This window comes from Centroberyx gerrardi, chromosome 17 (assembly GCF_048128805.1).
Source record: "Centroberyx gerrardi isolate f3 chromosome 17, fCenGer3.hap1.cur.20231027, whole genome shotgun sequence".
NCBI classification, from domain to species: domain Eukaryota; kingdom Metazoa; phylum Chordata; class Actinopteri; order Beryciformes; family Berycidae; genus Centroberyx; species Centroberyx gerrardi.
In genome coordinates this window covers 24217083-24243941 of record NC_136013.1, presented here as the reverse complement: position 1 = coordinate 24243941, position 26859 = coordinate 24217083, and the positions used below count along the sequence as shown (strand labels likewise).

General features: G+C 39.8%; 1 protein-coding gene across 1 annotated transcript in view; it reads right to left on the bottom strand.

Moving 5' to 3' along the window:
• Positions 1-11860, bottom strand: part of gabra2a (gamma-aminobutyric acid type A receptor subunit alpha2a) — a 35437-nt gene extending 23577 nt beyond the window's left edge. The window contains exons 1-3 of the mRNA XM_071927377.2: positions 11793-11860; positions 10311-10423; positions 2548-2615 (exon numbers count right to left, since the gene is read on the bottom strand). Of these exons, the coding sequence (XP_071783478.1) occupies positions 2548-2615; positions 10311-10423; positions 11793-11860 (249 nt within the window). The remainder of the gene's footprint in view (positions 1-2547; positions 2616-10310; positions 10424-11792) is intronic.
• Between the last annotated feature and the right edge of the window lie 14999 nt (positions 11861-26859).

The window sequence follows — 26859 nt, the reverse complement described above, 5'->3', positions numbered from 1 at the left end:
TGATTCCTGACTGACTGATTCAACTGAGTTTTGAAGGCTGATACCAATACGGATATTTATATTTGACCATTTTCAAGTAAAAAAAAAAACATATTCAGTGTTATCCCCCAGAATGTTATTCTTGTCAGGATGGAAAAGTCTCAAAGTTAATTTTACTCAATTCAGTGTTTAAATTTAACAATGCATAATGATCATTTACTCTTTGTAGTGTTAAATGAAAACAACTCTGCTGCTATTTAACTCCATATAGAGTTATACATTATCTGTTAAGAGTGATATTTTTACTTGTTAGCTTAGCTGTGATGAACAATATAACTACATGAACAATAATACTGGTTGTCTGCACAGGTTGTCTGGTTGTCTGATGAAAGATCCAACGCTACTACTTGCTCAGAGAAGAAACAGAGTTTAGTGCTGGGCAAAAAAGAAGGAACAAATAATTTTGAACAGCTCATTCCCGAGCTCAAAACATACCGAATCTGCAATGGTATGTGGTTCCTCCCACTCCGAGTTTCCATCAAAGCTCACTGATCAAGTTCACCAGCAGTTCTTCCAATAGAGCGGTCCAGTTTGGAGTCCTAAAACTCGGAAGTGAGTTAGCATTTTTGAGCCATGGGTTCCCTCAGCTGAAAAGTGATTACGATTTGAATGGGATTTTGGTTAAAAGCCTTAAGATAAGGTCTATGACTAAGACAAGCTTAAAGTGTTTTGCTCCATGAGATAAAATAAACCATTAAACACCCCAATTGTGACTTTTGAAGGTTCTATGCGCCCTAAAGTAAGTTGCTAACAAATGGCTGTCTTAGAAATTGAACTACAATGGGTTTGTCGCACAATAACACGTCATTACGCAGAATAGTCCACCATAAAACCTCTGAACTGTAGTACTCGTACTCCTTTCAATTTAGATTGTAGATTTACCAATTTATAGATTTTTATAGTATATAGTAGTATAGATAGTAGTTTTTTAAAATTGTAGGTTTTTGAATTTGCTAGCATGCTAGCTTGCCTGAAGTTGAAGTTTTGAGTGTTTGTGACATTGGAGGAATGCGATCTCGACTGTAGGTAATTTTTTTCACAGGTTCGCCTAGCCTAGCCTTTCACAGGTTTTTACTAATATGGGTTACAATTATGCTTTCAAAATCATGACAGCAGTGTTGATTTGTCAAAATTGTCTCATATAACAAATTGTATGAATATCACGAGCCTGCATTAAACACAGAGCTTATTTTCAGCATCAGTCCAAAACCACATTGAAAAACCCATTAGAGTTATACTGGGGCTGCGGCCAACGAACCATGGCGGAGCTAACTTCCGGGTTGGCCTACAAAAAAACGTCATCACTGGACCACCCTATGTTCGGCTAGTTGCCTTTCTCCCTGCCCACTCTCTTTCAAGCCTAGGCACTGAGACAAGTGGCTTCTGTAACTTATCAAAGTATAGACTACAGTGAGCCACAGAACCACTGTCAATGATCGTGTGTTTGCTAAATCAATCTACCTTCACAAACAAAGACCACTCACTTTCAAACATCCGTCTCCTTATACCCATAAAACTTTGTGTTTTGAGGTTGTTTGCTGTAGTTGGTTCAGATTACATTCTCACTCATAAGGAAGTTCTGATAAGTAAGTTCACTCGAACTAACTGCATTCACAAATCTGGAAATTAGATTTGGCTGTTGACAGCTGATGCCTGTGAAAAGTTCAGCCGTGGCAACAAGCTTGTCGAGCGGCCACACATCGGGCCGAGTTTCCCTGGTTTCCTTCACCTCTATGGAAATGAATGGACTTCTGGTGACTTGTTGATCTTGTCGCCCGCAGTCTGGACGCATGGTGAGACTGTCATTTTCAAGCGTCTTGGTGCAGTTATTTGGCGGCACCCGAGTTCAAATGGCATTGTTCTCACCTGGTCAAACGAAATGAACTAAAAGGGGTAAACGTTCCCGAGTTCAAAGAAACCGCTGCAAACACGCTTGGTATGAATTCGCTCTAAGGATCTCTCTGAGCAGTCTTTGTTTCCCTGGCCTCAGTTAATGAACTCTATGATTTGTATACACAGTTATGGGATTTTTAGCGTTTCGGTAACTTGCCAGTGATTGTAAACATTCATGAGGTGTCAAAACCATAAAAACCCTCATCATCAGAATCGACTGACTGACAGCGCAACCACAATGACTTGGTCAATTTGCTATTGATATGAATCTTTCCTCACTGCCTGCTCGGTTGAAAACATCCCCTGCATTTCCTCCGGAGTAGCGGAGGGATTCGATTGTCTAGCTAAACAAACTCTAACCACCTCATTTATTTATTCTCTCAGAAACATGTTTGGAATTTCTTATCGTTCAGTTGTTGCTTTGAAGTTGGTTGCTCCCGCATATTAAAGAGAGGTTGTTCCTTGTGCACATCCATAGCTAAAACCCTAAAGTTTGATTTCATCGTATGAGGGAAATTTGTCCATGAAGAGTAAAACCTTTGGTGTTCCATTGTGGAAATCTTGGTACCTGAGACGATGATGCACTATTGTATGGAGCATAAGAATGAGACATACCATATCTGTGTCAGATACTGGACCAAAGCTGGTGACATAGATGTCAGTCTTGACCTCCGTTACCCGGTCTGTGAAAACAAACAGTAGAACAAATCATACAAAAAGAATAACACAAAAAGAAGACAAGTCACAGAGGAGCTAAAAATGAATTGTTCTAGAACATGCGCTTGGGATGAAAGATGTGACCTTTAAACTGTGGGAAGACTGAAAGCTCATTTTATATCATTCTAAACAAGGAGGAATCAGCTGTCATGGCAACGCTTTGTTCACAGGGCTGCATTTCCCTAATTTTTATCCATCTCAAACTTTCTACATGCGCACACACACACACACACACACACACAGATTAATTCCATCTGTAACAACTGTTAAGAGTCTATGACTAGGACGTGCTGCCTATAATGTAACACATGTAATCGTAGTACGGGCACTGCTTTCAGGCTGTTCGGTGCAGTATCCAGTTTTTAGATCATATACTGTAAGTTGAAAGGATGGGGTCGCACACAATGGATAATTACTTTGTTAAGCACGTATTTTATTTCATAATGGACAACGTTTTTGGCCCTCTGGCCTTCATCAGTGTCTGACACAATATAATATATCATTATGTCTCAATGAAATCTCCACATAGCATACATTAGGTTCAGGATTTGTTTTAAGGTTTGATATTGCTTACTGCAGGTTTAAATGACCTTGATATTTGGTTATTTAAAATGTTGCCCAGTGCAATTAAGTCTCTCAGGGTTTCCCACAGTTCTTGATAAACATCGATAGTTGCCTTGACAAAAGAACACCACTGTAAAGCCCTAACAAATCCCAAACTCCCCCCAAAAAATCCTTTTTCAAAAAATGCCTTTGGCTATTCTAGGAGGCTGCGAGAAGCTAACACAACACTAAGTTCTCATTTAAAGCATCCCATTTAACATTTTCAATCCTGCCATGGGTGCTGAAGGGATAAGTGAAAGGAGATATAAAAAGGGCTTAGTCACACTTATCTACTTCTAAATCTTTTTAAATGTAAGAGATAATTGAAGTGGTGGGCAGGGTGAATCTAGAATTTGTTATCGTTCAGTCCTTTTAGCTAAAAGCAACATTCTATAGAATCTTACTTTCTAACAAGGCCTGCATCTACAATGCATTACACAAGCATGAAGGATGAGAATATATATTGCCGATATGGACATGATAATAGATACAATACATAATAAACCATAATCCAAATAAATAACTCCAAATTATCCAAACTAATAACTCAAAAGGTATAATAAATCCATCACTTAGCTGGCCATGTTTGCAGACAACCATCATATAGCCTAGCACTTGCACTTGATGTGTCATAAATATTACTGTAATGCAATATAAATGTCAGCTTGATAGACAGTGTTCCATAGACGCTACTGCATCTTCAAAACCTGCTCACAAGATCTGACTGAAGGATCTAAGATTTACTAGCTTACAAAGTGGGGCTGACTCACAACCTCTGGTATCAATGCAGCTAAATTGAACTCACCAGGAAATTGATGAGATACTCTAGAAGCCTTAGCCAAGTGCAAAGAGCTATGTGTTATACCCATCTAGAACCACTGACCACCAAAGACCAGAGGCCTCATTTCTAGAAAGGGCACCCGGTAGCGTATGCAGAAAATCATGACAAGTAATTATTTCTCAAATTTCCTGCTGGTAAGCAGAGGTATTGCAGGACTGTGGACAATGGAGTTTGATAGCAGAAAATGTTTCAGCGATCTAAAATATCAACGGTAAACGTCAGGTTTTGGTGTCAGTCCCTCAGAATCAAACAGCGAGGGCTTCTTTCTAGAGCCGCCATTTTGCACCAAGAGACGTTCAACAATCATACAGGGAGAAATCCATCGTAGAAGAGGAGAGAGACCAATTTCTCCACCCACAGTAGCTTCAATAGACCAGAATGCAATGCAGCCACAAGACATGTTGTGTTTTGAGTAAGGGGCGCAACTTCAATCTCGTCTCCTCTTCACCACTATCGCTTGTCTTCTCCTGACATGTACAACAAACAGCTGCATGCAACAAGTTCACACCCCTTCTCTAGGGGTTGTTGAAAGGCATTCTGGGAAACATAGAAAATCACTAACTGAAGTAGAAGTAGACGAGGCAGGTTGAGGGAGTGGGTGCACCAAAAAACTCAACTTCATTACATTACAGATTGATGTTATCCAACAGTGCAGGAGTATAAGAGGTTGGATTTTTCCTTTAATATTTATCCTTTAAAATTGATATGCTTATGACTGAATTTTAAGTCTACACAACTTTATATGAAGAGGCCAATTATCGGTAGTGTGTAGAAACTTGCACATCTTTCAGCTGCATCCTGTCTCATGTGACACAGGTACACTACATTCATTTAGCAGCAGACTGCCACCGCCACTGCCCGCCACATGATTCTCATCAATCATATGGCAGCAGTCATTACTATTTATTACTAATCATTACTATTATTTTAATGCAGAGTCTTTGTACCACACCTGCCCTCTAGTGGACTATCAGGACTATCATGAATCACAAAATGTTGCTAGAGTCAGGAGTTTATTTTAAGATTGCAAGTTTTGTGACAAGTTGATTACTTTAACTCAATCCTTCATGAAGTAATTATTAGTATTTATTAGTAATGGCTAGGGACAGGTCCAAAACATATGAAGGAAAGTGCCTTTTTGTTTTTTGCATCTCCAGCAAAGAAAGTTTCAGCATGCATCTTATGTAACCTATCCGGAGTGAAACAAACTCAATACACCAGTTTAAAAAAACAGGCAATTGTATGCCTGAGATTATACTAACAGATGTGGACTTTTTAACAAATTTGGGCTCACTCTTTATTGTTTATTTCTGTGTCTAGATCCTGCTCCCATTTTTTTTTCACATCTGTTTTGAAAAGCATATGAGCAAGTAGTTCTTTATATATCTTGGAAATAGTTTTTGGGATTATTTCCAGGGCAATAAGAGTGTCTATCTTCGAGTTTTGGTTCCACTAAAGAGCCTTGTATTGATTGTAGCATCTGTCTTACAAAAAACCCCAGAAAAGATGAGTATTAGGCAGTGAATATTTGTCTCATAACTCTTACAAAAATGAAAATATGTCATTGTAAAAGAGATGGAGAACTTCCCTAATACCCTTAGCATACCAGGTTTTAAAAGTATCATTATTAAAACTACATGAAATCCATAAAGGCGCCAAAGGAGTAGATTGGAGTTTTAGTAAATACAAACATTTCTTGGAGGCAGAAATAATCTCATTGGTTTAAGTAAACCTCAGTGGGCGAAGCCAAAGAACCACAGGTTTCTAAGTAAAGTTAGACTGAAGCCCAATGAAAAAGGTAAGGGCTAAGAGAGGAGGAAGCTAATATTATGAAGCCTAGTGCTCTTGTTAATATTTGAAAAAATCCAATCTAGCCATACTAAATTATCTAGGTTAGCTAGTTAGCCTAGCTGACCTTCCAAGTTCAAACTAACCATACTAGCCTATAGCTATCTAGGTAAGCTAGTTAGCTAGCTGCTGACCTTCTAACATCACGAACGCCATGGTGATGACTGAATGAAAAAAGCCGTCATTGCCATTTATATTTTTTATTGATATTTTAACCAGTTTCTTCTTTGCCATTCAAGTTTGCTAGTTAGCTAACTTGCGCTCCAAAAAACTGTGTTCTTTGGCTCCATCTATTGAGGTTTAACTCAACCAAAGAGATTATTTCTCACTCCACAGCAGCTCTGCCTCCAAGAAATGTTTGTGTAACTAAAACTCCAACCTGCTAGCAAATGACACAACACTGCCCTACTGCCAATGCAAATGTCAGGCTTAACAAGCACACTAGAGCTTCTGCCCCCTTGGTCAGAGCAGAACAGAGAGAAATGGCTGGGCCAGCTGGATCTTTGAACTATCACTGAACCAGACGCTGAAATCTCTGCAGCCTGGCCCCTTTGGCCCTCCAGACGCTATTTATTCTTCAAACAACTGAGCTGAATAAGGTCTATTATAAAGGAGCAAAATACATGTAGTGTACAAAAACCAAAAATCATACACATCTGACCTCAGTCACTGGGAAGTGTACCTGCTACAAACTGAAAACAGGCCACTTCAAAGTAAATTGTCTTCCTCAATTGGTTTTTAGTAAGTAAGTGTAACTGTCAGTTCCCACTTAGCCTGCAACATCTGTCACAATCATTCATGTACAATCAGGGAATCTTAAAGGAATAGCCTACACCGTGTTTTGGGGATTTGGCCTGTTGGTCATCCATAGGTCCCTGTTAGATCGTTGGCTCCGGTGCTCCATACTAACACTTCAGCATACTCTACGCAGTTTTCAATCAAAATTATGGCATCTTATGTGCAGCTAAGTATAACTTAAGTCCTTTTACAAGTGAAAAAGTGTTAGCTAGTCAAAATAGACAGGCCACTAACTTAAAAACAAACTCAGCAACAATGAATGGAGAGCTCATATAATCAGCTCTACCCCCCCCCCCCCCCCCCCCTTCAAGCGTTAGCATGAAGCACCAGAGCCAGTGATCTACTGGGGACACATGGATTATTTTGGTGTCTATGTTCTCATCACCGGTTATGAGCAATGGGACAATCTACCAAAAAACTCACTGTATTCCTTCAATCAGACCGCATACTTACTGAGAAGCAGGAAACAAACACACAAATGACAATAAGTGACTTACACTGTAATTTCGTTGAATCTGATCTTGAATGTCAAGGAATATAAATGAGGGACCGCAGAGGTAAATCTTCTTCCAATGCTCATTTAGAATGTGACCCGGAGGCGTGATATTTTTCACTTATATAGCTCATCAACAAATAAAGAAATATTAAAAACAAACATAATTTGGGCTTATTGGCCAATGATTACCGGTGTTTAACATGAGATTCTTATATAATAACAATGACACTCCACTGCTCGGCCAAAATAGCCTGAATCGCAGTAAAGACCCTGCAATGGAGAAGCTTTTCTGCCCCGTAGTATCAAACTATGTTGCTTGCAGTAAAATATGGGTGATGAAAATAGGCATCATTAAGCAAATAGCAAATACGTATGGTCAAGATGAAGAAAATAAATCTCAATCTCAATCTCAATTCCCTGAGAACTGACTTTTGGACACACAATGTTGTGTCAATTGTGATATTTTATGTAAGACAATTGTATGCAAGACATTTTTTGCATCTCCATCATACTGAGTTGAGTTCTATTCATGTTTCACAAGAATATTCATTCAAAAAATCATAAGTGTCCACACCTACAGGACTAGATGAGAAACAAGGGGCACACTTTGTAAGTTTTTGAGTGGCAAAATATCTGGCAAAATGTCTTCAGTATGACCATATGTCATTCGGTATAACCATCAATTTATACAAAATTGTTGACTGCCATATGAATAATTTTTCCTCCTTCGATTTCACTCTAACTTTAAGAGACTTTAAGATGTCATTTTTTTTTTTTTTTTAAATGGACAAATGATGAATACTTCGAAAAAAAAAGGGGACGTCAAGCTTGTGATGGCGCAATTATGAAACTACTTCTAAATTAGCACTCTGAAATTGTATAAGGGATATTGTAGAAGAAAGAGATGCCGCCATCAACAGCCACATTTCTCTCTCCTTATCAGCATGTAGTTTAGCTGTGATGTTGGATCTGTGACAACCATCAATCACAACCAGTTAAAGTGGCTCTGGTTGACACTTCATCAGTCCTATTGAAATAGAAGAGTCTGACTGAAATGTCTAGAGGCGGGAAAGAAAAAAACCCACACGCATCCTGGTTTAAAAGCGAAGCTGTTCGGGTTAAACTACGTTTCCCAATGATGGAAAATCAAACACAAAGAGAACCTTAGTGCATGCACCATTCCTGAATAATTCTCCTTAGAACACCTTTGGTTATTCAAATAGTAGTTGTTGCAAAGTTGCAAAGCAGAATACACACATAAGCAAAAAAATTCATTTTGACAGCACTGACTCGATCTCAAACAAGCTTCAGCTCAATGAATCATGCATAATGAACACGTATAAAAGAACACTTCAACCATCTCCAAACAAATGTACGAGTCAAATCCTGCTGTGACAGTGGTACTATACTTCAATGGACTGGCTAGCAGTGTAGGCAGAACAATACCTCTTTGGTAGCTGGTTGGGAATATTTGCTGCCAGGCACCCTGCATGAAATGGGAGTTTCTCCTCTGACCTGTATTCTGCAGCCAACAGCTCCCTATCTGCCCTGTTTTTTACAGTGGTGTATTGACAAAGCACCCAGCTTTGATGTCAAGCCCAACTCAAGCAGACTGGCCAAGCCCTCTGAGCTCCACCAAATCAGGATCCCTGTCGCCGTTATCTACCTTTATAAATGTATTGCATGCACAAGAAATTGGATTTGGTGGGTACATATTGCTTAGATACTGTAGTTATGGATATGTTAAGAGGGACTAATTCACAGAATCTCATGTATAGTGCAAAGAAATTAACAGTGTAAAGCAGCATTAATAAAAAGACAGTAGACCTAACTCCACATCAGAGAGCTGACATAATTCTATACATATAAGGCTGGTATATGCCCATTAAATGCTAACAAATTAAGAGTTTCCCTCCAAAATTAGATTTTCACCATTTGGGAAAAACACCTACTCTCACAAAATGAAATTCAAAATAACTGGCTCTTTTTTTGGCTTTAGTCGAATTTAATTCATTTTTACAGCTTGGATCCTCTGTATTTGAGAGATATTGACTGATGAACTGAAAGGAATGATTTTATTTTTTTTAGTTTTGGCAGTGAACTGTTCAAATACCTGGATGTTGTGAACTTTATTGAAGTGACAATTGTCTGGTGAAGGAACATTAAAATTGAATGTAGCTGTATTCTTTTTACACACAGCAGGAAAACACCATTACAACTATGCAGCGGCGAATGTAAAATCCCTTCTCAAATCTGTGTACTGTATTATGATGTGTCATTACTGCATATTATCATTAATGTGATTGCACTGCTGTTCTTGTTTGGTAGTAGCGATGGCTTGATGAGGATTTACATAACAGAATATGGTAATGGTAGATATGATGTTCATTTATACCTGCACTGATGTTGCAAATCAAGATACAAGTTGCCTCTGGAAAAAGGGGTTTTGGTTCAGATTTGATTTTCAATGCGTCTGCATGCATTTTAGATGGATGGCTTATATACAGTCTATTTTATACAATCCAGATTGTGTTGCCTTCAAATGGAATATAATTCTCCCTTTAATGGTGACAAAACCCTGGCAATAATCATACGTGACTACCACAAAAATCACTATATGTATATTTATAACAAAGATACTAGGGTTAGAGCGATATCTGAGGCCGATATTGGTCTTTTATTAAATATCACATATTGGCTGGTCTGATATGATGGAGGTTCCACCCTGACCACAGCTGCAGAAAAACAAAACAGTGTGGAAAACCTGCAAGACATTTGATTTTCTTTGCACGTTTTATTAGAATTATTAGAATTTCATCAGTCTGGGTTTCAGTGGAGAGTTTTAGTGTCACATGATGGTCTAAATGCTGCAGAGGCTTTTCCACCCTGACAAGAATAAAACTCTGGGGAAAACACTGGAACAATCACATTTTTTGGCATGAAAATGGTCAAATTTAAATATATTGAATGTCGGCATTATCAGCAGCCCCAATACAAAGATACTGGTATTAGCCTTCACAAACCCGTATTGGTCAAACCCTAAAAGACGCTAATTGACAAAACAGAGCGTCTCACCTCCCAGGCCGGGTCTCAGTCTGTTGTCATAGCCATCCAGAAGACTGTCCAGGATCCTGGTGAAGGTTGTGATGTTTTTGAAGGCGTTTGTTGGATTGGATTCTGCTTTTGACCTAAATGTGGGACAAATGTGTGATTGTAATAAACAGAAAAAGAGAGATGAGGACCGTACATGTCAGTTACAAAGAAAATATACTTTTCCCCTGAGCATTGTATGTGAAGTACTTTTAGTGTTTAGTGAGTTTTCCTCTCACTCCTACCCACAGCTGTGATGTTTTAATAACTTATTACTGCATACATACATCTTGTCAAATCTGATCTACACCTACGGTAGCTATTACATTTTTCCAATAACATTATTTCATTTTGAATGGCCATTAAATATACATTATTTTGGTACTTAAAATGTGGTTCATATTTCAAATTTCATGCAAATAATTTCCTTTATGTAATTGAAATTAAAATTGATAGCGTATTGCAAGACGCAACCTCATCGGGATGGTGAAGATGACAGATAATGATTATTATTACGCTACTTTTTACACTCTTAGTTCAGGTTTATTTTGCAATTCTCCTAAACCCATAAACTTTGACAGGCTAACTAAGCCACAGCTGGCTCTAATTAATTAGTTTTTTATCATTGGAATAAATGCAAATATAGCCTAAATATTTTACAAGTTGGCAGGTTTACATTCGGACACCATTATACTGTTTAGTTGGACTTAACAGAGATTTGCACACAAAAAACGTCAAACTCCGTTCACAAATCTTACAATTTGATGTTGCTTTACCTATCGGCAAAGGTAGGCTTACATACCTACATGAGTTAAGACCTTTTACGAATAGTTAGGATCCACTCTTTAATTCGGCATGCATATGACCCACCAAGCAGCCCTAATTTTAATAAGATTTCAACTTTTAGAATTGGTTCGCTTGTTACTCCCACACTCTTCTTCCACCAATGGGCGGTAACGACCAGTGTGAACTAATTCTAAAAGTTGAGATTTTATTGAGATAAAATTATTTTTGGTGAATTATGGATATGCCGAATTTACCACAAGGCCATAACAATTCTTGAAAGGTCTTAAGTCCTGTTCTACGAGGTGAGTTTTTCCGAGAAGCAAAGAATCACTAAATTGTCAGGTTTTTGAACAGAGTCTGGCGTTGCGCGCTCTCCATACAAGAGAGCGGAACGTATCGGCGCTACAAACCAATGTCTTCGCGCGCACAAAGCATGTCCAACAAGGATCTATTGTTATTAATCTTCATAATAACACAGTTCATGACAATTGCCAATGATAAAATAGGTGTGTGCATCGGTTGTAGCCCATTGTTTTACCAATAAACTCGTTCAATAGATAGGAGAACCGGAGACCCGCGTGCAACAGTGATGCGCGTAGAGAATCTGCCGTCCAAGCGGTCATTTTTCTGTTATAGCCCAGGTTTCCTAAAACATAGCCTACATCACGGATCCAAACTTACCGTGTCTGCCACAGTGCGAAGAAAGAGATGAAAACCGCTATGAAATGTGAGCCCCATTGTCCTCTCATTGCTGAAACCTACAAGACGAGGAAACCTTTCAGTGAGCGTAATTACACTACAGCATGACATACTGTACAGATGTTAAGAGCAAATAGAGCCCACAGCCTAGTTGTTTTAATAGACAAAGACATTACAACGGTCGAATGTTCAGTTAATCAAAAAGACCAGCAGCCAAACTAACTATAAATTGCATAGGCTGAGCTTTTTGCGGAGCTTTCATTTGTACATTGTGTCTAGCAAGTGCAATTCGTCGAAAGCATTAATGAGGCAGTTGGCAGGCTATACCTACCTGAACGGCGACAGGTGTCCTTTGGTTTCCCGAAGCCAAGTGACACTAACTGAACACAGTTGCCAGTCGTAGATGAGCCTTTTACAGGTAGGGTCTAAAACGGGAGTAGTATCCAGAAAGAGAAAGCCAAGTGCGGTTACAGTCCGACCATCCTGTCAGCTCTTTCAACAGGGAGTCCCCCCATACATCTGATCCAAACACTAACCTCACACCAAAGTGTGAAGGGGAGTCCTAAAATCAAGCACAGCCACGGATTAATACGGAGCTGGGAGTGGCCGAGCTGTAGGGAAACGTGGAATTCGTGGTGATGAAGTATTCATTAATGCGCGCGACATGCTTCCATGAGCGCACGATGTATCAATCCTGCGCTCAACATGCATAAAAAGCGTGCAAATAGGCTATATAAAGGAGCGCACGTAATAAGTTAGTCTGTATAGAACCCTTGTCTGAAGTGGTGCTGGACAGCTTCAAGTGATTGACTATAAAGTCTGTAACATCCAGTTTTTTTTTATAGTTTTAAATAAAATGGTCGCTAAACGCATCATAAGGCAAACAACCACAATAATAGGCTATGTATGAAAATCAATTATGTCAGAAAAACATTAATTAGGCTGATCCTTTTTGTCCTAATAGACCCTGCAACTTACATAATTTTGATACTACTACTATATAGCCTATATTCTGAATTTCATTTCATTATGTGAAAATGGTGTAAACTGAGTTTCGGTGGGTTTATCCTCCACTCCATCCCTGATAACATCCCTCCGGTCTGCACATTGACAACAGTAGAGCCCATCAGCTCTCATTATTCTTGTCAGTAGTTTCTTACTAAAAATAACACCTTGCCTTGCAAGCTTGTCAGCAGGCCTTACTAACTCACCACCTGACTTTCTGTCTTAAGTAAAACTTGGTGGCGAATCTCTATCCTTTACTCTTTATCAAAACCCTGATTCAACCAAATAAATCTTTATTCAACAGAATATTAGGCTGTTTACACAAAATAAGTCAATGCAATCAACTACTGCAACTAATTATGGCCAATCGGTGAAATCAGTTTGAAACTTTCTGAATAAGCTAAATCAAGCAAGTTTTAAAAATGTTAACACATTTTATTCATGAAATACTGAAAATGAGGGTTGGAATTAAGCAAAATGAGGAAATAATATGTATCTTGTGCACTAGTCAAAATGTGTGCTATCATATGCCACAATAGAATCCCATCCCCTGGAAGTGGTTTTTGCTCCCACTCCGTGGCTCCAAATATTAACATCAAAATAAAAGTTGCTGGAAAATCAAGATAACACTGTGAGCGACTTTGATTCTTAACACCTCACATGGGTGCATGAGTGAGCAATGGGTGGACATGGACACAGGCATCACTATTGCACTCCAAGGTGGCATGACATCACTTGTCATACATGACAGACATAACTGAAGTGTATGCGAGTGTCCAAAAGGGTCCAAGAGGTGGTAGGAGGCAAACTCAGGACAACAGGATCCAGGGGCGCTGCTAGGAATTCTAGGTTCCTGAGAATATGTGCATCTAATTTAGTACATTACCACCTTGCCAGTCAGAAGGGCCCCCTGTTACTTGGGGCCCCCTAAAAGCTTGCTGGTTTTCATTGAGCAACGTCGTTCTGGAGTGGGCCCGCAAGATATCAAACCACCCGCCCGTCAATCATCATGCAGCAAAGGGCAAGGGCCGGATTTGAACCCATGCCGCTGCGATAAGAACTTGCTCGGTTGACACAACATGTAAATTGTTGGTAGGCACAAGGGAATTGATTCATCTTTTCAAAATTAGTTGAGTTGGCACTCAGACTCACTCAGCTGGCATATTGAACAATACTGGAGAAGGAGGGCAAATACTGCACACGCTATTCTATCCGCAAGAATCTTCACAGCCATAGATACCACTGGACAGAGAAACTTCACAACTGCTTTGATGTTGTCTCTCGTTCGTAATCATCTTTGTAACATTATAATGTGATTTGACACTGGTGGCAATAATGAATCTGATAGGCACTTGTAACATTTCTAAAAGTGTGTGTGTGTTGGGGGTGGGGGGCTATTGACACAAAGAGGGTTATTAAATGTTACCTCAGTGGAGTGGCCACTGCCACTGTCTTTTTTACAAGAAAGGGAAAAGGGAGCGGCCGCAAGGCGAATGGAAAGCAGCTGCTTTTTCTACAACAAAAAGCGGAATAGTGTCAACACACCGTAAGAGAGGAGAAAAACAGCAGGACATGAGCTGCAGAGGCACAAGCCAGTAAAGGTCATGATGTCTCAAGTAATAATCAGTGACAGCAACAACCTTCACGAACAAGGAAGGAGCATCTGCAACTGTTTGAAAAGACACAATAACTATAAAGCACTTTGTTGGTGCAGCAGTTTCCTGCTAGCAAGGCATCGGTGCCTGAGTTCTGATGCTGACATATGTCAGGAGGTGGCTGCAGTGAAAAACACAATTTGCTGCTGTCAGATCAAAACCTTGTACCAGCTGTCTTTGAAATTTCATGGGAAATTTGTGGGAAATTAGCTTAAAAAGAAACGAAGCAACGAATGGCAACTCGCAGTAACATGCCAAATATGCATGCTGTGTCAACACACAAACACATGTAGTGGTGGGCATGGCAGAACATATCTTGGTTGGAAGGACTCATGTGCTGTTTCATGCTGGCACCGATGGCTGTTAGCACACCGGAGAGCATGTTCCCTGGCTTTGTTAGATCTGAGCTCTTGTCAAGGGGTCATCGTGTGGATCCAGGCATCAAGTGTGAATGCTTGGTCACAGTGACCACAGTACAACTCACATAGACAACCTTTTTCTTGAAATACTTTCCCAAACCAGATAATGACTAGAATCACATCAAATCTGCATCAAGCACCAGCCAGGTCCTTAGATGGTTGTTCCAAAGGGTATTTTGCGGTACATCCAAGACATTTTGTGAAATACTGTCCTTTCATCAGACCCAACACAAGCCACGGTGCCCTCCCTGTATCTGAAGGTGGCAGCCAGATGAGTTGTGACGGGTTCAGTCCAGTATAAAAATTCCTCCTGAGGCTACGGAGACCTCCATCTTGAGATCTGCCTGACCCTTGAAGCTTCTAGCAGGCTGGCTTAGTGACACAAGAGGGGTGGATAGTCTTGTCTATGACTTAGTACATAAAAATATACTGTAGGGTTAGAGTTAGTGATAAGTGATGTCAGACCTTATAACCAATCCTGAAACTAATGTATGCTATGTGGAGATTTCATTGAGACATAATGATATAAACCAATATCCACACAGCAGCTGGCTGTGTTGCTGTTTTCACCTCTTTTCTAAAGCTTGTTGTCAAATTCCGCTCCGGAAACAAAGCTCCTCCCCCTGCCCATTCATTAGCTTTTAATTTTTTTAAAAAACTAGCTTGGCTCCTCCCTCTCTGTTTAAAAGCGGTGCTCTCCCCCTCCCATTCCTGAAACAAATTCTCATAATGGCGGAATCGATGAAGCGAGCGAGTAAACTTGTTAAAGTAGTAAACTTGCTACCTACCTTTTCACTTCTCATTGTGGGACATGTAACCTTCAGCGGGAGAAAGTTCTGGCAAAGTGAGACTCGTAACCCGGGAGACTTCTCAACAGGTACGTTTAGCTTAGCTGTTAACATTTAGCCTTCCATTTGTCCTTCGTAGGCCTCTGTAGTGCAGTGGCTTTGCTGTGTGATATTTACAAATGTGTTGCAGTTTTTTTTCGCCCCCTAGTGGTTGGAAAAATAGATTATTGCAGCTTTAATCTATTACTCAGAGATGCTGCCACCACTGAGACTTGGTAAAGTGAGGGGGAACATAGGTGTGGCAGAATGGTGAGAGTTTTGCTAGGACCCAGGTCTCTCAATCATTAACCATGTCCATTTGTAATCGATAAATGCTTGTAAAGTTCACCGAGCTCTGACCATTCCATTTGTCCTTCAGATACTGGGCAATCTTATGTGGGTAAAGAATAATGGTGAATTGTTCAACAGCTGAGATTCATAGTTTAGCTTTAGACAAGATCCTGTCATATTTGAGTTAACTTTGAACGTTGTCTTCTATTTGAGGATTGCCTTCTATTATTTATCATTGAAAACTACTGTTGTTTACTAATGGTAAACACCATTATAAAGTCTTTTAATAGAGTGTTGGGCTACCGCAACATCTTCAGTTCATCTTGGCATAGATTTTATAAGTGTCTGGAACTCCAGTGGAGGAATGCAACACTAATATTCCACGAGAAATTCTGTCATTTGGTGTTTGGATGAGTGAAAACACTGTCTCGGGCTCTGCTTCATACGCATTCAATTGGGTTTAGATGTGGTGACTGGGATGGACGTGGTATGTTTTATTCATGCTTATAGAATTATTCAGTGACCACTTGTGCCCTGTGAATGGAGGCATTGTCATCATTGAAGATTACGCTCTCATCAAGATAGAAAAGTTTCATCAAAGGATGAATGTGATCACTCAGAATGGATTTGTATCTAAGGGGTTCAGTGATCCTAAATCATGCTAGGAAAATGCCCTCCACACCATAACAGAGCTGGCAGAACCCTTCAACGTGAGAAACAAGAACTTGGGGTGGAAGGCCTCATTTGGTGACCAGAGACTGAGGAATTACTCATCTGACCCTATGAATGCTTTCCACTACTCAATAGACCACTGCGTGAGTGTGCACTAAATGGACCAAAATGTGCAAAAACACAGATATGGTCCAGATTTCCCTCCAGGCTACCATACAGCCCCTCTGTACGGAGGCTGCCGGATCAAGCATAAATCAGCCCTTGGGGTTAGGGTTAGACCTATTGCCACAGTGGAGCTGCTGTATATTTGACAAGGAAACCATCTTGACATTATCAGGGTTTGCCCTCACTCAAACTAACTCAAAGGTTGCTATTTGGCTTCTCATTTAATCCGTCTGTAGAGCCGTATTATTGGTCCATTACAATGCAGCTTTGGTTCATGAGCTTCCATTGGCCAACCAAGACATTCCATCCTGTTTCCTCACTATTCTTACGGCACTGCAAATTCATCATCATTATTTTCCCTTGTCACACCTCTACAAACTATCATCACCATTAGAAGACTCACACATTCACATAATGTTGAATACAGTATCAATGTCCATGAAATATTCATTGTCTCTGTTTGGAAGGATTAATTTTTCTCATATAAACCAATATTAATACTCAAGAGAGAATACATGGACAGCTGTACTGCAGCTTAACAAATCTTCAGAATCTACGCCACATGGTGGAAAACAATAAATGTCAGTCTTAAAATAGAGAATGTGTCCCTCATTTACCAATGTCTGCACAGCCTACCATTGTGGCATAATACGGAGAATGACAGTGAAGAAGTTAAGCAATTATTAAGCAACGCTTTTGATACCTGCAGTCACTTGAGCATATGAAGAGGAGGACCAGCAAGACGAGGAGCCGTGATCTGAGATCCTTTTGAACTTTTGGATCATAATCAGTGAAAAAGTCAAGGGGCTTCTTCAGCCAACCCAGAACAATATTTGTTCATTGAGAAGCTTGAAAACGGCAGACTGAGGTTCCCATCCATAAAGCTGTCAACATACAAATTGCAGTACTTAGAAAGTGAAAGTGATTCTTCTTGTGCAGTTCAAATCCCCTATTCCCTTCTCAAATAACAACAGCACTACTCCCATTATCCATGTGGGAGAGGACTGGGTGGAACCATTAGGGAATAACTGGCTTCCCACTCCTGCCATAATACATTTTACCACACTACGAGAGGTTCATGGAGTCTTTGTAAAAGCCTTTATAAGCCTTGAAGTGATAAGCTGTGACATTTTCATGTAAATAAATATCTGTTTTGCTACTCTCTATTGCCGGTTGATATAACACAATAAGAAGTGATGTAACTTGTTACTGTAACTTGGTTAAGGGAAAGGATTTGGTCATGGTTAATAAGAAAAACTGTTCACTAAAAATGAAAATGTGACTCACGGTAGAAATGTACTTGAACCCCGGTCGCCGGCATCAAAGGTAAACACATATGCCCATCCACCACCCCGACCACAACACCCTTACTTTCCACAGTGCTACTTCAATATGACATTACTTACTGTTTATAGTTGTGTGTTCTTCACGTAACCGTTTCGTGCTGGGAATACGTAATTTTAACACTTTACGTACCACCGACACTTAATTTGGTGTTTACAAGTCGTGTTCATTTCATGGTTTTCTGTGAGGTCAGGTTGGTTTAGGAGACACTTTAGGATTTCACTCTCACTCTATCGAGTTAGATAACTGCCACAATCCAAAAGCTTAAAGCTTAAAGCACATTTAAGGCTCAGAGTAGATCTGTGTAGCTGGAAGCTTCTCTTCCCAGATCTACCATAGAAATGCTGTAGATGAATGAAGGGCAGTCAGTCCGGACAGAGGATAAACTGTCCTGGGAACCTCATCGGGTGTTAAAATCACTGGGTTGGTGTTAGCATTTGTGTTGGAAGGTGGAAAATAAGCCATTTGCACCATTGGCGCTTAGCCCAAGGCCCAAGGCGCAAGGTGCTTGTCTGACTTCTAGTTAAGAAGCAGAAATATGACGTGGACCATGACGTCGCCGTGGCAGAGCGCTGTAGCGCTAAGCTAACCGTTCCCAGGAGCGTGTCTATGTTCCCTCAGCCCTATGTTCCCTCAACCCTATCCCAACTTACCTTCTGACAGCCTTGACCGCAAGCTTGCTCTAACCTTAACCTCAGTGACCTCATGCCTCAACCCAACCACCTCATTTGTCCTGGAACCCCTAACCTCAACCATACGAGCTCCTTGCCTAAACACATAGGGCTGAAGGAACATAGGGATGACCCCCTGTTCCCATACCTTCAAACTGTGTGCAGAGACATAAAAATGGCACCCACAAATTTGTCTGACTCTGGGTAAATAGGAAAAATAGCTAAATCCCCCAGAAACCGAACTATCCCTTGAAGGACTTTGGTGGTTTATCACTGACCTGCGTTTTCAGTGCAGGGGTGTAGCATGTGGCCACCATCGTCTGTTACATGGGAAACTGGGAATCACTTGCCTGAAGAAAGCAGCACAGCCTGCTGTTTGTCTATAAGGCCTGCCTACAAAAATTATGTGACACATGGGACTTGATTCTTATGAAGTATATCTAATTTATAACACATTTATTCATATTTGCAAAGATGAAGGTGCTTGTTTTCCCACTTCTCTTTTTTTTACATACCTTACCGTAATATGATTTTAGGGTTGAAGGTGGACGGCAGGGGAGACATAACTTTGTTTTATTATTCTATGTGACATTTTTTGACATTTTATGTCTAATAACATTTACAGCAGATAGTCAGATGTAGCTATCTATGGGCAAGTGATTGGGATACTAAGAAATCCTGACAGCTAGACACACTGGCTTGTGTGTGTGTGTGTGTGTGTGTGGGGGGGGGGGACTTCTGACTTCAGACAAATTAAGGTGGGCGGTAGTGACAGCTCCTCTTTGACATTGCAGCTTAATGACTGCCAGCATAGAGCATGGGGCATGAAACTGGTCTGTTGTTGTCAGCTGTATACCATTTATTACATATGAATTTTCCTAGATTTCCTCTAATTCACAACCTGCCTAAATGTCTGTACAATTCACAATTGTACCTCCACTACTGGCCTGGCAGCAAGTCTGTTAGAATGGTATGACTACTATTTACTTTTCCATCTCTGGAGGATTTTTTCAGCCATAGTTTCTGAAACCCAACGTTGAAATTTTACAGACGTACAGTATGAAGTACAAAAAAACATGATGCAGTATTGAAACTTTACACAAAATAATCTCCCCATGTATGAGTTCCTTTGTTCCAGTAGAAGCACATGTGTACTGTCATTGTGTCGAATGTAAAGATGAATTCCCCTCTCCAACAGTCAATTTAGACCCTGATATTATCAACTTGGTTCTCCCATGTGACTCAAAATGAGCTATTGTCAAATCCCCGAGTGCCTGGAAGGGCCAAATGAACTACATCAGATTGGCTGAAAAAAAGACATTTGTTCTTTAATTATCTGGGCTTTCCATCCTAAGCGGGCCTCCCCCTCCTGGCTGGACAGAATATCTATTGACAGATGGCTGGACTGGGACCAGTAAAACAAGTACGCTGGTTGTAATGGCTTTGAAACTGAGGAATTATGAGGGTTAGTGGCTGTGTGATACTTCACCTGCCTGACTGAGCTCAGTGCCGTGAAACGCTAAGGAGGGGAATGACTGATGTTAATGGGAGACTCATGCTCTGTGATTTATGTGTTACATAAATAGGACAAGTGTGGCAAAGAGGTCAACATTAAATGAGACATCTCTCCAAAGCGACAGTGCTAAGAGGTCTCAAGGTTTTTTGGCTTGGTGGATTTTTTTGTTAAGATTACACAGTTAAATATGCAATTTACCAGGGGTTTTGAATAATTGGGTTTCGCCTCATTTTCCGAATTTATTTAACGTGTTAATAGGCAATATCCTGTTTTTTTTTAATTTTGTCTCCATCTTTGGTGCTAAGTGCTCATTGCTGTGGTATTTGTACTGCGCTTCCCAGAGATCACTTGTCAATCACGGGCACATATCACAGATTGTAGCTTTAATGCTGTCTACAGTATCCACCTTTGCCAGTCCACAACAGATCATAATGGACTACAATACAGTTTAGAGACCATTTCTCCAATAATGATATTTTATTGAACACAGGCCATGGATTTGTCAAGATGAGACACTCCTGTAGTATGGGTTCCCTTTGGCCTATTTAGTTGTGCATTATTCACATTCAAAGCAATAATGAGAGGTGCACAGTCATTATGAACAGCCGATCAATTTACCAAATAATCAATACAATAATCTGCTACTTCTAATCAATGGGCAAATCAACTCCTAATTCCATCCTCCAAGGGCATTACTTGTCTGTGATGCAGGGTACAGCTCGTATTTCCACTCTCATGTATCTGACATATTTTTGAAAAATATCCAAAAACTTGTCAGTCAATTTTACAGCCAAGACTACAGTGTTTTAGGGCAGTGATTCTCAACCTTTTTCATATCAAGGACCCCTAATTTAGTCCACATTAGGGCCACAGACCCCCATTTGATGAGATTTTTTCTCTCTGACCCAAATCTGAGAATATTTTTACTGTTAGATATGATTTTGTCCAGAATCCCATGACTATCTGTATTGTAGCTAGAGAGATAACAGTGAAACTATGATCAAAACAGTCATTCTTCTACATTCTCTAATTGTGTTCACTTCTTGTAAATTAAGTAATGGTGAAGTTTAACAATTCATCAATTTCCTGGGAACCCCCATGGAACCCCCTCAAAGACCCCTGGTGGTCCCCGGACCCCACGTTGAGAACCACTGTTTTAGGGGACATGGAGGAAAATAAGCAAACTTAGTACGCCATCTTATGGTGAAATACGGAAGAGCAAAGTTATATGGAACTGCAGTAGTACTCTAGTGATGGGACTTGTGGTGATCATAACAAACTATACTGAGCGGATGCATTATATTATACATTATATATAATATTTATGCCCTTTGGGGGGTAAATATAATGTGTGTATATAATTAATCAGAAGGCATGTTGGCCTGCTCTTACTCCCCCAAAATACATTGGCCTTTCTAGTGTTAAAAAATCTTTTTTTTCTTCTTCTTTTTCTTTTTTTTTTACCAATTAAGTCACCCTGTACCTCACATTTCTGTCTATTAAATCCAGTAATTATGCTTGTACATTACATGGACCTTATTAATGGAACAGACTGCGAAGCACGTTAGAATTTCTCGCCCCTCAGTGATTTTAAAGTAGAAAAGATTTTAAATGAACTCTCACACTTTCTATGATGTTTACAAATGTTTATTAAACTGTGTTTTCTGTGGCATTTAAAAAAAAAATTGTTTTCAGATCTCAATCTCAATGAGACTACCTGATTAAATAAAGGATAAATGAAAAATGGGGACAAGTAGTAGCAAACCGATAGGTTCACAACCAGCAAATACAAAATTCATTGCAGTTATTGAGTGTGGTGATGATTGACTCCTCATTCTTTGGCTTCTATTCTCCTCCTCATTGTGTATGCGAACACACACACACACACACACACACCCCTCTCTCTCCAGAGTGACTCATGTGTTGCCTGGTGTCAGAGTAGTTGCCATGGTGACAGGCAACACACTGAGACTGGGAGATCTGCCATTGGAGATGTCAGCTTTCATATGAACATGTGGCAGTGTCATCTGTCTCTCTCTCTCACCGTTTCTCCCTGAGTGTGTGTGTGTGTGTGTGTGTGTGTGTGTGTGTGTGCTTGTTCATAAGAGAGTGGTGGCATCTTCACATGTTTATTGTAGAGATGGAGCGGGAGAAGAGAGATAGCATGATGCTCTTATGAATGGAACGGCCAATCACCAAAATCATCTACGTATGTGTCTCCGGTAAATCATTGGCTCCAGTGCTCCATGCTAACACTTTGGCATACACTATGTTGAGTGATAGGCTCCATGCTAACACAGTTTAACATATACTATGTTGAGTGGTAGTAAGCTAATAACCCTGCATTCAAGTAATGTCGGGTTGTACTTTTCTCTTGGAGAACGTTTCCTCAAATTTGACACACATTGGCAGCCTTCTAGGCTAATGTTAGCGATTGAGCTAGTGATAGCCTATCAAACCTTCGATTATAATACCGCAGGAAAATGATTGCCGTAGCACTATAAACATGTCTTTTAAATTTGTACTTGTGGTTAATTTTTGGCTTTTCCTCAACTGTTTACACACATTGCCAGCCTTCTAGGCTAAAGTTAGCAATCGAGCTTTCAGGGATTTCAAGGGATTATGCAAGTAAATACCACAGGAAATTGATTGCGGTAGCATTATAGTTATTAAGGAATATCCATGTCTTTTAAATTTGTACTTGTGGTTAATTTTCACCTTTATTGTATGAAATTTCTTACTTTCACGTAAAACTCTACAATCCCAATTTCTCTGACTTGATCATCCAACATAATAAGGTGTTCATGTGGCACTTCCTGGTCAGAAACTCGTTCAGACGGTAAATCCAACACCACTTGCATAACAGGGCTTCGCACAACCTGATCTCACACAAATAAGTGAAATGAGCACGACTTGTTAACACAAAATTACGTGTCGGTGGCACGAAAAGTGTTAAAATTCTGTTTTCCCAGCACGGAACGTTTACATGAAATAGCCACGACTATAAACAGTAAGTATAGTCACATTGAAGTAGCGTGGTCGAAAGTAAGGGTGTTGTGGGGTGGTGTATGGGCATACGTGTTTGCCTACATTAGCGGTGCCCGGAGTTCAATTCCCAGCTTCTACAAAGGAAATTAATTGAAAATTTTTGTTAAACTTTTTCTTACTTAACCATAGCCAAAGCCTTTCCCTAACCTTAACCAAGTTGTTTTAGTTGCTTAACCATTGCCTTAACCCAAACCTTAACCAAAGTTGTTTTACTTGCCTAAACTTAACCGTTAGCCAAACTTTAGCTGAACATGCCGTGTCCAATTGTTACTGTTGCCACAGAAGCCAAGTCATGTTATTGTCACAGAATTGAATTCTTTGTGGCGGAACATAATTTTCACATAACTTGTGTCCACAGCATTCAAATCGTGTTTCAGAGTTCATGCTCATTTCACAACTTTAGCCTAGCCTATTCACAAATTTTACACATTACAAGTAGCTCTGTTAGCTGTTAAAACATTTGACTTACTTTTCCATTATCCTGAGACACAAGGGACCATAGTCTGTGCTATAAATGTTTCGGGCATTTTGTAGGGAATAGGGATGAAGGACAGGGTGGTCCACCATACAGGTAAGTGGCTCAGGGGGCTGGTTATATCTCCTCATGACCTATTGGATGCAGAAGGTAGGATTAGATTACAGAAGATTAAACGATCACATTTTTGTGATATAGGAAGTACCTTGAATGCAAAAAGTGAAAGTTTATTAATGCTACATATAAGCACAAAAATGAACAAAAGCAAAGTTAGCATAGCTGCATGTATAAGCCTTTTTTGTGTTCGTCCCTTGCTCACTTATGTGCATTTGTGATTTGTGCACTCATGTAGCATTAGTAAACCTACAGTTATTGCATTCAAGGTACTTCCTGTTTATTTTTTATTTATCTGGGAAGACTGCGTTTTTATGTGCCTGGACACATTCACGTCTTGAAAGAGTATTTATTCATTGCATGTCTAAGGCTGATACTTGTCAGCCTGCACAGCAACTGCACCTTTGGAGTCTCCCGGCAGCACATGTTCTCTGCTTCTGTGGGCATCTTCTGACAGTTACCACAAGTACACCTGTCAGAACAGTGCACAGACTATAAAAATGTGACCAGTCTCCATCCACAAGTCAAATACAACTGGGATTCCTTGTAAACTTGGATTGCTATAAGCAGGGCAAGGCCTAGGAGGTTGAGTAAAACTTGACAGGATTAAACAAACTTCTTCCATAAAGCTGGTTCCAATGTCTGTTGCCGTAGCTAAATATGGATCTTTATTACTAGCACATTTCAGTACCAAAAGATAACACGCAGGGGTGAATTCACAAAAAGACTTTTGGCTGTTAGACCATCACAACCCCCCGCTAGCTTGTCTCCTCCCTCGCTGTTTGAAAGCGGCGCTCTCCCCCTCCCATTCTTGAAAAGAAATCTCGTAATGGCGGAATCAATGATACAAGCGAGTAAACTTGTTAAACTAGTAAACTTGCTACCTGCCTCTTCACTTGTCATTGTGGGACATGTAACCTTCAGCGGGAGAAAAATCTGGCAAAGTGAGACCCGTAACCGGCGACACTTCTCTGTAGGTACGTTTATCTTAGCTATTATCATTTATGCACAGTCCTTCGCTAGGTTTGTCCTTTGGGGCCTCCATAGTGCAGTAACTTTGCTGTGGTTTATTTACAAATGTGTTGCGGTTTCTGTCACCCTCTAGTGGTCAGAAAATCACTTACTGCAGCTTTAAAGCAACCTAAACAATTAATAAATGACATTGACCCAGCTCTGTTCAGCAGTCCAGTCCATATGTGCCTTTTAGATGTCAATGGGACTTACCTGGATATATAAAGGATAAGTAAATAATAAAAGATGTGCTTTGTACAGACAAGGCTTGGGCTCTGTACAGACGAAAGAGTGTGTGTGTGTGTGTGTGTGTGTGTGTGGGGGGGGGGGGGGGGGGGGGGGGGGGGGGGTGCATGCATGTGTGCATGACTACAATTAATAGACATGTTTTGTGTGTTTGCTGTGGGCGTAATGCATCAGTGTTTGTGTTCTATATATAGGCAGTGTGTGGTGTGTGCGGGTGTGTGTGTGTGTATGTATTCATGTGTATGGGTGTGCATGCGTGTGTCTGCATGTCTGTGTTTGTCTGTGTGGAGAATGGCTGTCTGTAGGACTCAGACCAGCCTCAGACATTAACACTAATCCCAGATGGCAGTCAGTGTGTATGTTGGGATCAGGAAGACTCCACACTCTGCTCTCCCAGTCACGCTCTACTACTGGGATTGAATGGGAATACACAACACATATAACAACACATTTAGAGATGACTTTGATCCCTTTCACATTACTGCCTAACAGAACTTTCAAAAAAACGTATATGCAGGGGGGAAAGATAATGGGTGGAAAAAATATTCTAGTCAAGTAAAAGTACTTGAATTTTACTTAAGTGGAAGTACAGGTGTAAAAATCTAATTATGGAAAGTAAAAAGATACTCATTTAAAAAATAGTACTAAAAGTTACTGAGTTACTTAAAAAAAACCAACAACAACTTTGTTTCATATGATCTTTGTAATAAAAAAAAACTAAGACAGGAAAATGTGATATTACACATCTTCTATGTTGAGTATGGGAATGAGAGAGAAAAGACGAAAAACTACTTAAAATATGAACATAGTAGACAAAAAAGGTAATGTTATCCAATAAAGATATTATATATATACAGCATATATATTTTATATTATTGCTTTATTTTATTTTTTTGCTTTATTGTGTTGATTTTTATCTACTATTTGTTTTATTGTCTTGTCTTTTTATAGACTGCAAAGCACTTTGTAAACTGTAAACTTTTAGAAAAGTACTACATAAATAAAGTTTATTACTGTCATATTATTATTATCCAATGCCTACTCACATATGGAGCAGGAGCACACATCTATGTTCATATCTACATGGATACATGTACATACGCTTCTACACAACTACTCCTACACATTTAGTGTTATAGTTCAACACATCCTCTGATCAGGAAACAGTCAACAGAAACCAGAGTTTGTTGTTTACTATATGCACAATCACATGTCCACATGAGGAGAGAGAGATCACAAACTATACCTCATCCTCAATATCATCATCATTTGAAGGGTGAAACCTCAAGATAATTCAGATTAATACAGGGAAACATCAGAAGACAGCCAGACATGCCAGAAATTAAATATTCTTGATTTCATTTATTTTATTTATTCATATATTGCAATGAAAATTACTTTTATATATACACATCTTTTGTTGTAACCGATCACACTTTTTTTTTTCATGAACCTCAGATTTTTATTAAACCAAAGTTCCTCATGAATTAGATGTATGTCAATCATGTACCATCATGGACCAAGAGTCTGCAGGTTTTCAGTCCAACCAATCACTACAGCAGCTGTATATGGAGAAGTTAGACCTACAAC